Source organism: Manis javanica, chromosome 14 (assembly GCF_040802235.1).
Source record: "Manis javanica isolate MJ-LG chromosome 14, MJ_LKY, whole genome shotgun sequence".
Classification (NCBI taxonomy): Eukaryota; Metazoa; Chordata; class Mammalia; order Pholidota; family Manidae; genus Manis; species Manis javanica.
The window spans coordinates 51,837,682-51,851,362 of NC_133169.1; the positions used below are offsets into that span (position 1 = coordinate 51,837,682).

The following is a 13,681-nucleotide window of genomic DNA, read 5'->3' on the forward strand; positions in this document are numbered from 1 at the left end:
TCTCAGGACTGTGACATAAATTCAGATTTTCTTCCATCCCTTAAGTTTTGAAAGCTTATGGAAGTCGGATTCTCCCACCCAGCTTTATTGAGAAATATTTGACATATTGTAACATTGTGTAATTTTAAGGTATATAGGGTATTGATTTGATAAATTTATTATTGCAAAATAATTAACACCATGGCATTAGCTAACACCTCCATCATGTCCATAATTGCCGTTTCTTTTTTGTGGTGAGAACATTTAAGATTTATTAAGTCTAAGCAAATTTCAAGTATATAATACAGTATTATTAGCTATAATCAGCATGTTGTACATTAGATCCCACGAATTTGTTGATCTTGTAACTGAAGTTTGTACCCTTTGATCATTATCATCCCATTTTTCCCACTCCTATCCATCAGACTGGTTACCTCTCAGTTTCTCTGAGTTTGGCTTTTTTAGAGTGTGCATGTAAGTGATATCATACAGTATTTGTCTTTCTCTGCCTGACTTACTTCACTTAGCGTAATGCCCTCAAGGTTCATTCAAGTTGTTACAAATGGTAAGATTTCCATGTTTCTCATGCCTGAATAATACAACACACACACACACAACCCGCTCCCCCCCTGCCCCCATCACTATCACCATCACTTTTATACATCTGTTAACAGACACTTAGGTTGGACTATTGTTAGTAATGCTGCAGTGAACATGAGACTGTGGATATCTTTGTGAGACCCTCATTTCAGTTCCTTTGGCATATACCCAAATGCGGTACTCCTGGGCCATATAGTAGTAGTTTTAATTTTTTGATGAACCATCATATTCTTTTCCATAGTGGCTGCAACAGTTTACATTCTCACAACAGTGTACAAGGGTGCCTTTTCCTCCACGTTCTCATCAACACTTGTTATTTCTTGTCTTTTTGATAATTGCCATTCTCACAGGTGTGAGGTGATATCTTATGTGCTGTGATTTGCATTTCCCTTATTAGTGATGTTTTACACACTTTGATGTACCTTTTAACCCTTTGTATATCTTCTTTGGAAAAATCTTTATGCAGTTCCTCTTAATATCAAACTATTCATTTTTTATTGGGTGGTTTGTTTTCATGTTCTTGATTTGTATGAGTTCTTTAATACATTTTGATACTAACCCTTTATCAGATACATTATTTGCAAATATTTTCTCCCATTCCATAGGTTGCGTTTTCATTTTGTTGATTGTTTCTTTGGCTGTGCAGAAGCTTTTTAGTTTAATACAGTCGCATTTATTTTTGCTTCTGTTGCATGTGCTTTCCGTGTTATATCCAGGAAGTTGCTGCCAAGACCAATGTTAAGGAGCTTTTTCCCTATGGTTTTTTTCTAGGAGTTTTATGGTTTTGGGTCTTACGTTTAAGTCTTTTAATTCATTTCAAGTTCATTTTTGTGAGTGATAAAAGATAGGGTTACAATTTTGTTACCCTGCTTGTGGTTTTCCAATTTTCCCAACAGCATTTATTGAGGAAACTGTCTTTTCCCCTTTGAGTATTCTTACCTCTCTTATCAAATATTAGTTGGCCGTATATGCTGGGAGTGGTTCCTGGGCTTTCAGTCTGTTCCACTGGCTGTGTGTCTTAATTTTAGGTCAGAACTAATTATTTTGATTACTATAGCTTTGTATTACAGTTTCAAATCAGGAAGGGTGATGGATGCCCTAGCTTGTTCTTCTCAGGATTGATGTGGCTATTTGACATCTTTTGTGACTGAGGATAGTTTTTCTATTTCTGTGAAAAATGCCATTGGAATTTTGATAGGGATTGTATTTAATCTGTAGATGGCTTTGGTAATATGGACATTTTAACAATATTCATTCTTATCCATGAATATGGGATATCTCTCCATTTGCTTGTGTCTCCAGTTTCTTTCATCAAAGGCTTATAGTTTTCAGTGTACATATCTTTTACCTTCTTGTTTAAACTTATTCCTATGTATTTTATTGTTTTTGATACTCTCGTGAATGGGATTGTTTTATTTTTCAGATGTTTTGTTGTTAGTGTATAGAAATGCAGCTGCTTTCTGTATGTTGATTTTGTATCCTGTAACTTTCCTGAATTTGTTGATTAGCTAGCAGTTTTTTGGTAGAATCTTTAGGATTGTCTATTATATAGGATATAATCTATTAAGGTTATAATAAATTATATCCTAGATTATATATAATAGATTATCCTATTATATAGGATATAATCTATTAAGATTATATCACATTCAAGCATAGACAGTTTTATTTCTTTCTTCCTTTCATATTTGAATGCTTTTTGCTTCTTTTTTATGCCCAGTTGCTCTGGTGGGCTTCCAGTACTATGTTGAATAGGAGGTGAGAGCGAGCACGTGTCCTGTTCCTAATTCTTAAAGGAAAATCTTTCAAGTTTTCATAACTGAGTATGATGTTGTCTGTGAGTTTGTCATATATTACCTTCATTATGTTGAGGTGTGTTCCTTCTACACCCACTTTGTTGAGGCTTTTTATCATAAAAAGATGTATTTTGTCAAATTTTTTCTGCATTTACTGAGATAATATGATTTTTTGTCTTTCTGTTAATGTGGCATATCACATGTATTGTTTTGCATATAATGAACCATCCTTGCATCTCCCAGGATTAAATCCTGCTTTGTCATGTTGTATGATCCTTTTAAAGTTCTTTTGAATTCAGTTTGCTAATATTTTGTTGAGAATTTTTACCATCTATATTCATCAGGGATAAAGGTCTGTAATTTTCTTTCCTTACAGTGTCCTTATCTGGCTTGGTGTCAGGTGTCAGGGTAATGCTGGCCTCAAAATGGGAATGTTCCCTCCTCTTTGATTTTTGGAAGTATTTGGAAGGTATTTGAGGATTGGCATTAATCCTTTAAATGTTAGATAGTATTTACCAGTGAAAACCAGCTGGTCCTGGACTTTACTGTGTTAAGAGGTTTTTTATTACTGATTCAGTCTCCTTACTCATTGTTGGTCTGTTCAGATTTTCTGTTTCTTCATGATTTACTCTTGGTAGGTTGTATGTTTCTTGGAATTTATCCATCCTTACAGGTTACTAGTTTGTTAGCATATATTTTTTTCATAGTCTCTCATGATCCTTGTTATTTCCGTAGTGTTAGTTGTAATGTCTCCTTTTTCATTTCTTATTTTATTTCTTTGGGTCCTCTCTTTTTTTCCTTGAGTTAAGCTATCTAAAGTTTGTCAATTTTGCTTCTCACTTCAGAAAAGCAGCTGTTAGTTGATCTTCTATATTAGTTTTCTAGTCTCTATTTTGTTTATTTCTCCTGTGGTCTTTGTTATTTCTTTCCTTCTGCAAACTTTGGACTTAGTTTGTTCTTTTTCTAGTTCTTTGACATATAAAGCAAGGTTGTTTATTTGAGATGTTTCTTATTTCTTAATGAATGCATTTATTGCTAAAAACTTCCTTTTAGAATTTGCTTTTGCAGGATTCCATGGGTCTTGAAATTCTGTGCTTCCATTTTTGTTTGTTTCAAGATGGTTCTTGATTTTCCTTTTGATTTATTCTTTGACAGGTTGGTTGTGCAGGATCATGTTGTTTAATTTCCATGTATGTGTGGATTTTCCTGTTTTCCTCCTGTTACTGATTTTTAGTTTCTTACTACTGTGGTCAGAAAAGATACTTGGTATGATTTCAGTCTCCTTAAGTTTGCTGAGACTTGTTTTGTGACTTATCATGTGGTCTGTTCTGGAGAATGTTTCATGTACTCTTGAGAAGAATATGTATTCGCTACTGTTGAGTGGAATGTTCTGTATATGTGTCTGTTAGTGCCATTTGGCCTAAAGTATGGTTCAAGTCCAGCGTTTCTCTGTTGATTTTCTGTCTGGATGGTGTATTCATTGTTGAAAGTAAGGTATTTAAGTCCTCTACTATTACAGCATTATGATGTCTGTTTCTTTCTTCCCATCTGTTAGTATTCACTTAATATAGTTTAGATGCTCAAATGCTGGGTGTATATATATTTATGATGCCATATCTTCTTGATGAATTGGCTCCCTTACCATTATATGATCATTTTATCTCTTATTACTACTTTTTGGCTTAAAGTCTGTTTTGTCCTTTTAAGTATAACTACCCATGCTCTCTTTTGGTTTCCACTTGCATGGAATGTCTTTTACTTTCCATTCACTCAACATGTGTCCCTAAGCCTAAAGTGACTCTCTTATAGGCAGCATATTGTTGGTCTTGTTTATTTTAATGCATCCCACCACTGTGTGTGTGTGTGTGGAGGCCTGATTGCTTCCTCATTCGAGTTTAGTTGAAGGACAGGAAATATGGTTTCTCTTCCTCTAATTTGATAAAAGTTGTACCTGGAAGTAGAATGTTTAATGTATTTCCATGTTAGGTTGATATGCTGATGTTCCATTTTGTGATGCCACACTGAGTTAGCCTCTATAGGTTGTGCTTTTCAGTTTTTAGATCCCCTGCAGAATTAACTATGTAGTCAGGAGTAGCCTGGGTTAGCCATGGTGGGACACTGGGATTTTACAGGTTATTTGTGCCAAGATGGGAATAGTGAACCTGAAACAAGGGCAGGCCTGATGTCAGAATCATGGGCTCCATGCCAGAATCTAATAAATGAAGAACTGAGGCTAGGGTGAGTTGGTAATGGACCCCCAAGATGGATGCTGATGGTGTTAAATCAGAACTCTGGCTAGTCAGAGTGCATGGGAATACCCAAAGTCAAAAGCAGCAGGAAGAAGCAGGAAGCCCACTGTACAGAAGTTTTGAAGAGCCTTCGTTAATTATAAACACTCTAAAAATATTTCTGAGGGATTTTATTAGCTAAGGTACTAAAACCTGTAACTCTTCTTTAACTTTTATTTTGGAAAAGAAGGAAGAAAAGAGAAAGATGTTTCTTACAATGTCATGGATGCTTTAAAAATAAAAACACAGTCAAAAGTGCTATTTTTAAAGGTTTCCACTAAAGTGGAAATTAAGAGATGCTAAATTGGAATCCCTGATTTTATCTCTAATCTCCTCAGTTTCTTTATCTTTTCTAAGTTCTAACTGATGGTTCTTAAGGTCTCTAGGAAGGATACTGTGTACTAAAATCATAAAGTAATTTTATTTCTATTACTCTGAATAATTTACTAAAAGAGGCAATACAGTCGTCCATTTATAGTGTTTGGACTAAAGGTAGTTCTTGGATATTTGGTTGATTCTTGTTCTTTTTTGTCCTTTTCTGCCAGCAATTTAGAAAATATTTTCTGGTCCAAAATATGAGAGGAAACTTTGTAATTTAAATGAGGGTCAGTAACCTTTTTCTGTAAAGGACCAGATAGTAAATATTTTTGGTTTTGTGGTGGGCCAGACAGTATGTGGTATCAACTCTGCCATTATAACATTAAAGCAGTCATAAACAATATGTAAATGAATGGGCATGGTTGTAGTCCAGTAGAACTTTATCTATGAAAAACAGGCAGCAAGCTGGATTTAGCCCTCAGGCTGTAGTTTGCTAACCCCTGGTTTAAATGATTAGTTAATGATACTAATGGGAAACTTAAAGGTTAAAAAAAACTATTTTGCACTTAAAATTTCATTGAGTTATACAAAGATTTGCCATTAAGAACATTAAATGAATTTGGAATTTATTTTTTTCTCCTTGCCCTTAGGCTGCAAGACAGTCTTGAATTCATCAGTCAGGAAAACAGTACACTAAAGGCTGATAATAGCACAATTATTAATGGACTGTTTGGAAATATAGGTAAATGATTCCTTTGGTTTTGTAAGTTTCTGAAATATTAATGGTATGACAAGGATTTGCGGTTCCTTAAAAAAAATAAGTAGATCTTTCATAAGACAGTTTCAAACACTAGAAGTGGAAAAGGCATTTAAATTCCAAGTATGTATAACATTTGTTTTATTTGAAAAACAAATTTATATATTTGAGCATAATATTTACTTTGTATCTGAAAAAAGAACTGCTGAAGATAAATTTGTTTTTTGTTTTTAACTTTTATGAATCTATGAAAAGCACTGTCGTTATTACCAGCTCTCTCAAATAGTTCAGCCAAGGAAGATTGGTACTATACTTTATCCCTTCTCTCCTCCCTGACCATAAAACTTTAAAATGGTGCTCATCTTTGTGACCTGTAATTCAGATGAGCAGACATTCAAGTTGGATATTCCTTAAAAGGCTTATGAGAGCCAGTTTATTTAGTAGTTTGATGAGTTAATTGTTGTTGTTATTCAAGTTCAGCATTTAAAATGAGAGACTTTGTAAAATTTGTGATCATTTGTTTTATTCTAGAAAGCTTAATTAAATTGCTGCTGACCATGTTTCCAGTGCATAAAGAACTAAATAGTATGTCAGAGAGTGGACAGCAGTTAAAATAGCATGAATATTTATTTCTCTCATTCCCTGTGTAGTGAGAATTTTTATTTGTAATTTTAATAAAATGTACTAGTTATATGTATTAGTAGAAAGCAGTTTTTTCTTCCAACTTTAACAATTTGACATTCTATTATTTATATAATTCATTTTTATTCAAATGAGCAGCCATTTATTAAGCATGGACTAGTTACAGTTTCAGGCATGTGCTTTGAAGGTGTGTGTATTTTACAGAAAGAAGTTTTGATACTTTTTAAAGCTCAAGGGTCTTGTTAAAACTATTTTAATACAAATTTATTGTCATTTATAAAGGTAAACTACACTGTAGTTGCTAGGTGCACCTAACACCTATCTTCTCTGTTTTAATAATGAATAGGAAATTAATCCCTTTAACAAAGTACAGACTTTAAATAATGAATGGCTTTTACTTGTACATTCTTAATTGTGAGTCAAGGATATTTGAGCATTGTTTCTTCTTTTCTTTTAATTTCCAATTAATTGACGAATACTCATCAGGTACCTAGTATATGCCAGGCATTCTACTATGCTTTGAAGGTAGAGTGGTGAACAAGACACAGTTTCTGTCTCAATGGATTTATAGTTAATGTGAGTCAGACAAATAACAGTGACAGTATACTGTAGGTAATTCTTGGGCTGGATTCTTGGTGTGATAGAAATGAGGAGGAGTACCTAATTCAGTCATGGAGAGTCAGGAAAGACTTCCTTGAAGTGAGGCCTAAACTTGAAGGATTAGCCTGATGGTTGGGAAAGAAATGTGCTAGGGAAAAGTAATAGGATGTGCACAAACCTAGGGGCAAGAGAGAGATCATAGATATGTAAGTCAACGTAGATGAAGCACTGAATAGGAATAAAAGAAGTGAAAAGAAAAAGAAGTGAGCAGAGGCAGGTCAAGAAGGGCACACTGAGAAATTTGGACTTAGGCTTTGAGGAGTTGGGTATGAGTGAGAGTATGTTAGTTTGCATCCTGCACATGCTTTCTAACAGGTGCCAAGACAGAATTAAACATGCTAGGATTTTATTAGGGGAAATGGTGATGTGAGAGAAAATAAGGAGAAACCTGGGAAAGGTCAAGAGAGGATATAAATTTGAGTGAAAGAGGAAAAGAAGGTTTCATGGAAGTGGAAGTGTCCCAGCCTGCCATGCACTGTGAGGAAGGCTTGGCTTGGTAGGGCCACTGATGAGTCTTTGAGTCAAAGTTGGTTGTCAGAAGTGACCCCATGTCTCGCCAAAATGGGCCTACCTTACATCTGCTCTGGTGAGTCATTGGCTAGGAGCAGCCTATGGCGTATGTGGCTTTACACAGTTTGGCAGTGGATTTCAGGACATAGCAGCTTAGCTTACTTGGTCAATTACAGTCCTTGTAGCTGGAGGTATTTGTAGTACATTCTCAACACAGAGGACTTTTTGGAAATAAAAATATCATATCAGATTTATGTCTGCAAAAGAATATTCTAATTGCAGTAGGAATGGACTCAAATGAGGCAGTGGAATTGAGGAAAGACTCATATTAGAGGACTCCTTATTATCCATATGATAATCCCAGTGACAGATAATGAGGACCTAGAGTACGATTGTGTCAGTGAGGATAGAGAATTGTTGAGAGATTCATTAAAGAAAATAGAGTGTATAGGACTTGGTAATTAGGTAAAGAGGTCAGGAAACGGAGGAATCAAGGTTGGCATTTTACTATCTGATTGTATAATTGCATGGATATTGGTGCCATTCACTGGGAAGAACAGAAGAAATTGGGAGCTGATAATCTTAGGTTTAATCATGTTGGATTGGAAGTATTGGTGGGATAGCCAAGTGAAGATATCCAGTGTAGTTAGTTAGAGAGATGTCTTGTAGTGGTAGGTGCTAAAACATACTAACTAATGAGTGTGTCATGATTTTAAAACAATTGAGGTTTTTTTCATACTCATGTGAAGTCTAAAAGAGTGTTCCTCATTGATAAGCAGTTTTCCTCTAAGCAGTGTTTTAAGCTCCAATCTCCTTACTTTTTAGAGCTCTTCAACATGTAGGCTCCAGGGTTATGCTCAGCTTCAGCAAGCCAGTGGAAAGGAGTTAAGTATGGCAAAGGCATATCTACTTCATAACCAACCACATCAGCCTGAAAGTGACATACATCACTTGTTCACATTACATTGGTGGTAACTGATTACATGGCTTTGCCTATGTATAAGGAGATTTGAAAAGCGTAATATGGTCCTTAGCTGGGCAGGTGCTTCCTAGAGACTACTCAATATTCTGGAAGGGAGAACACAATTCTTTGTTATTCAGCAGTATTTACTTTGGATTTGTGAATCATTCACATCACAAATAGAATGAATGAGATAAGCTAGGAAATGTAAAGAGGAAGAAGGAAAGATTGTTGAAAATGGAACCCTGAGGAATGTTGGCTTGAAAGAGGGAGTAGGGGAAGAGGAGCAGCACATAAAGGAGATTGAGAAAAAGAGTTTTTGTAATAGGAACTAAGGGAAAAAAATTCAAAGTGTAATGTATTCAACATCAAATATGCTGTAAAGTAATATAAGATAGTGTGGGCTGCATTAAGCAACAAGAAGGCTTTTGGTGGCCTACAGGAACAATTTCAGTGGGGAGAGTAGAAGCCAGAGTTGAGGAGAGACTCAGAGGGTTGGTCTTTATTCCAAGCAAGCAGTGGTTCTCAAACTTTTTGATCTGTGGACCCTTTTATACACTTGGAAGTTATTGAGGATCTCTTAGTGAGCTTTTGTTTGTATGGGTAACATTTATTCCTATAAACTGTATTAAAAATTAAAACTGAGAACACTTAAAAATATTTAGTAATTCATTTAAAAATTAACACTAGTAGCCCCTTTCATGTTAATATAAATAGCATGTTTTAAAATAAATATTTTCCAATACAAAAAAAATTAGTGAGATGAATGGCATTGTATTACATGTTTGTTTGCAGATCTCCTTAATGTCTGGCTTAATAGAAGATATATGGATTCTCATATCTGCTTCTTGCTTCTGCAGTCTCCTATGATACGTTATTTTGGTTAAAGTATATTGAGAAAAATCTAGTCTCACATACATGGGTAATTGGAAAAAGAAAGTCCTCCTTGACTTCCTGAAAGGGCTGCAGGGGCCCCCAAAAGGGTCTTTCAAGCACATTTTAAGAACTACTGAACTGAAGGATTAGATATATGGAGAGGAGGTAGAAGAGTTTTGACTGTGTTTAAATGTTGATGGAAAAAGAGATGTTAAGGAAGGAGGATGAGGTTAAGAGATAGAAGTCATATTGGTGAAGTGAGATATTTGAAGGTTCTAGCTGACTGAGACAAGTTAGCTTTGGAAGGGAGGGTGGAAACTCTAAAGATTTTTCACTGAGTAAGTCCCTAGTATGTAGTAGTAAGGCTTGAATAATGTTTTCTCTTATTACTGCTCAGGCAGGGAGGAGACAAGGATGGGTGAGAATTTAAGTTTGGAGATAAGGTGGTAGGAAATGGAGAGTTCCCGTATGGTGAATTCTCTGTGTGTGCACACATATGCATGTGCACCTGCATATGCATACTGTAGGAGACAAAGTCATGCTGAGAGTAAGGAGAGGTGGGTAGGGAAGGAATTTAAGGGAAACAGATGAGTGTTTTTGATTGTTCATGAAAGTATAGTTTACATAAGACTAGTTTCAGGTGTACAATATAGTGATTCCATAATTACATACATTATGAGATGTTCACCACTGTAAATGTAGTTACCATCTGTCCTATGCAAAGTTATTACAATATTATTGATTATATTCCCTATGATAAGTTTTGAAGTAACTAGGGAAAGTTGAAGAAAGAGCTGAACAATTAAATATGGTAGGATTGCTGCACATACACTATAATTACAGAAATTCTTACTTGAGTAAAATTACCAACAATTTGAAAAATATATCACTTCTTAACACAGAAAGCCCCCTATTCTATCCTAGGTAAACCTCCTAGGTGGCTATTTAGGCCATCTTGATTAAGCATAACTAACAACAATCCAGCCACTTGATTTCAGGCTGTTGTAGTGTTGTAAGACCCTTTTGGGTCTTTAGACTCTGCTATCTTTTCTTGGGCAAGTGTGTGGCAGCTACTTTCCTTGGACAGTGGGGAATCCCGACCTGAGTGGGCTGCATCAGCATTCCTGCTTTCACAGTGGCTGACCCCTCGTCTGAGGACTTCAGTTTTTTCCATTATTTTGCAACCAATTTTGATACACTTGTCAGTAGATTCCATTTTCTCTCTTTGCTCTTTGTTGTAGGTTGTGCTTTTTCAGCCAACTGCTCAGATTGTTTTCTCCTTACTGCAGTTGTAGGAGAAACTGTAATCATAAAACTGACTTTTTAAAAGATAAATTTATTGGGCAAGTGTCAAATTATATAGAGGATGTTACTGGCTCTTTAGAAATGTTTAGATTAGAAAGGATTGAACATTTAAAATGATTTTTACTTTAGTGGGAGCATATTTTTACTATTATATGTGGAAATAATTAGGCATGAAATTATGATGTTTGACATAAGCCATGACCAGGGGAAACTATTGTTTCAAAGAAGGGAAGCCAGCTTGTATTATTCTTAATTTAGTTTAAAAGCTTCCACCCATACCTGTTGGTCTCCATTTGTGCTGCCTTAACTCTTTTATTCCTGACCCAAAATGGCTTCACTAACAGCCCTCTTTCACATGTATTTTACGTTTTTACCATGTAGGTCTTTCACAGTTCTGCAGCCCCAGGCGGGCATTCTCTGAACAGGGTCCGCTCCGCCTGATCAGGAGCGCCTCTTTCTTTGCAGGTTTGCCATGTGCTGTGTTGGGTAGACTAGCTGGTATGCCCTAGTGGCTGGAATTTGTGGTTAAGCTGTGGAAACAAGAGAGTAGATAAATACAGTTTTGGAGGGTGTGGTTAAGAGAACATTGCTTAGGAAATATAAGAATTTCTACTGAATATTTTTTTAAAGTTATAAGTAGAATTGACATTTTGATGAAATTTCAGTTTGTCGTTTCTTACCTGATTATGTAATAGTGATTTTCACTTCAGAATCCTAAGCCAAATTTTACTATGAACATTGTTTCTTAAAATACCAGTTGGAATTTCTAATATGACACTATCTTGTTTCCATGGCTGAGTAGCTTTTGTTCACCAATTGCCAAAAATCTTACCTTAATATTATTGTAAAATTTCTGATCTGCACTATTCCATAAAAATGGTATCTCTTGGAGCTAACATTTAGATGAACAAGCACCATTATATTTGTATAAGGCATATACGAGTGTATTTGTTTGTATTAGTAGATTGAAGATTGTGTTCATGCTTCTGTATCCAGGAAGTTGCATCCCAACTGCTTGTTTTAATTTTTATTTTCCTTTCAAATATGAGATATGAACAAATCATATTTTATTATAGAAACTTTGGGAAATATGAAAAATAGCCAAAAAATATGTATTAGCCATCTTGTCAGCCAGAAATAACCATTTTTGTTTTTAAACATAATTGGATCATATTCTAGTTTTCCTTTATTTTCATTATGGGGAACTTTTAAACATACATAGGCAGACTAGTAAAGTGGACCATCATATACTCATTGCTTAGCCACAGCAACTATCAGTCACTCTCACTGTTCAGTAGCTTGCTATTTTACATTTAATAGTATATTGGGAATATCTTCCTATGTCCTTGAATGTTCTTCTGAAGTACTTATTTTAAGTCACTCTTTGCTTCTTTAGATACTATATTCTAGATTATTTTTACATTATATGTATTACATCTTCAGATAGATCTCAAGGCTTGTTCAACTGAGTAATAGCTCTTGGTGTTGGGTTTGTGCCATGCTGTTGAAAATAATAAGGGAATGCAATGAGATAAGCATGATTTCATTTGCTATTTAAAAGGAACATCAACCTGAACAGCAACATATTTTATAACTAACATTTTTGTGTTGATTCACAGTTCACAGCAACCCAATGGACATGCCTGGAAGAGAACTGAATGAGGACAGAGACAGTGGCATAGCACGCTCTGGTAATGCCATGTATAAATCCAGATTTTTATGAGGTTATTGTTAGGTGACATTGATTTTCTTTTTTGTCTTTGCTTTTATTATCCAATTTTATGTATACATAAATTCATATTAGTCTTATGAGAGAATTGTAGAAACAGCAGAGAGAAATATTTTAAATTAAAATTTTCTCAAATTTACCATTTAATGTGCCTAGTGGAACATGGCCTGCGTGAATACACAGTGGCTTAGGTTTAGCAGTACAAGAAAAAAAGTATTGGAGATTTGTAGGTATAGTTATGACTTAGTAAAAGTGGCCAAGCTTTCAGAGGCTTGATAGTTATGCAGAACCATCCCATGAGTACTTTCAAATGACATCTTGAAATGGCATTCAAATACTTGCTTTTAGATAGAGCTTCTGTTCTTAAAATTCAATTGCTGCATTAAAATTGAATGGCATCTTATTTCTTTTAACTTAAGGACTAAGGGCTCAGTCAAGCTAGGGGACAGTCTAATGGCCAAAGGGATAATGCTTTATTTTCAAGTAGCATTTTCTTCCAGGATGGGGTAAGAGGTAAGGATGTCAAAAGGGTCTCTTGCCAACACACTTTTAATACATGATTTTTCTCCTCTGGAACGTTGCTCCAACAATGATGTCATTTTTTTTTAAATGGATATTTTAGAAACTCCTGAAGCAAAATAGAATATTTGAGTCACCATTCTTAAATTTGTTAAAAAGAAATTTATCCTTATGCTTGGTTATTATTGACACACTATTATATGCTTACATTGTACTTGTTCTTATTCTGACTCGACAGCATCTCTCAGCAGCTTGCTTATTACACCATTTCCCTCCCCGAACTCCTCACTTACCCGAAGCTGTGCTAGCAGCTACCAGCGACGTTGGCGACGCAGCCAAACAACAAGTTTGGAAAATGGGGTTTTTCCTAGATGGTATGTTGGAACCTCAAGTTTACAAAATTGGCTAGTTCATTGAATACAGTTCTGTATGATTTATTTAGAGCCTGGACTTCTATTTTGTATATTTTAAGTGTGGAAGCTTTTTAAATGTATTATTTGTTTTTTGTGGTAAGTTATACATAACATACAATTTACCTTTTTCACCATTATTAGGTGTACAGTTAGGTAGCATTAAGTACCTTCACATGGTTGTACAGCCATCATTACCATTTATGTATGGATTTTATCACCCCAGACTGAAACTCTACCTGTTAAACAATAATTCCCTGTCCCTCCCTTTTACCCCTGGCAACCACCATTCTGCTTTTTGTCTCTATGAATTTGACTACAGCAGATACCT

At 35.2% G+C, this 13,681-nt stretch overlaps 1 protein-coding gene across 2 annotated transcripts in view; it reads left to right on the plus strand.

Moving 5' to 3' along the window:
• FNIP1 (folliculin interacting protein 1) overlaps positions 1-13,681 on the plus strand; it is a 144,808-nt gene that overhangs the window by 70,314 nt on the left and 60,813 nt on the right. Inside the window, exons 6-9 of one of the 2 annotated variants that reach the window (XM_037023435.2) lie at positions 5,632-5,723; positions 11,074-11,157; positions 12,312-12,383; positions 13,179-13,314. In XM_037023435.2, the coding sequence (XP_036879330.2) occupies positions 5,632-5,723; positions 11,074-11,157; positions 12,312-12,383; positions 13,179-13,314 (384 nt within the window). The remainder of the gene's footprint in view (positions 1-5,631; positions 5,724-11,073; positions 11,158-12,311; positions 12,384-13,178; positions 13,315-13,681) is intronic. The other variant, XM_037023436.2, reaches the window with a different exon arrangement.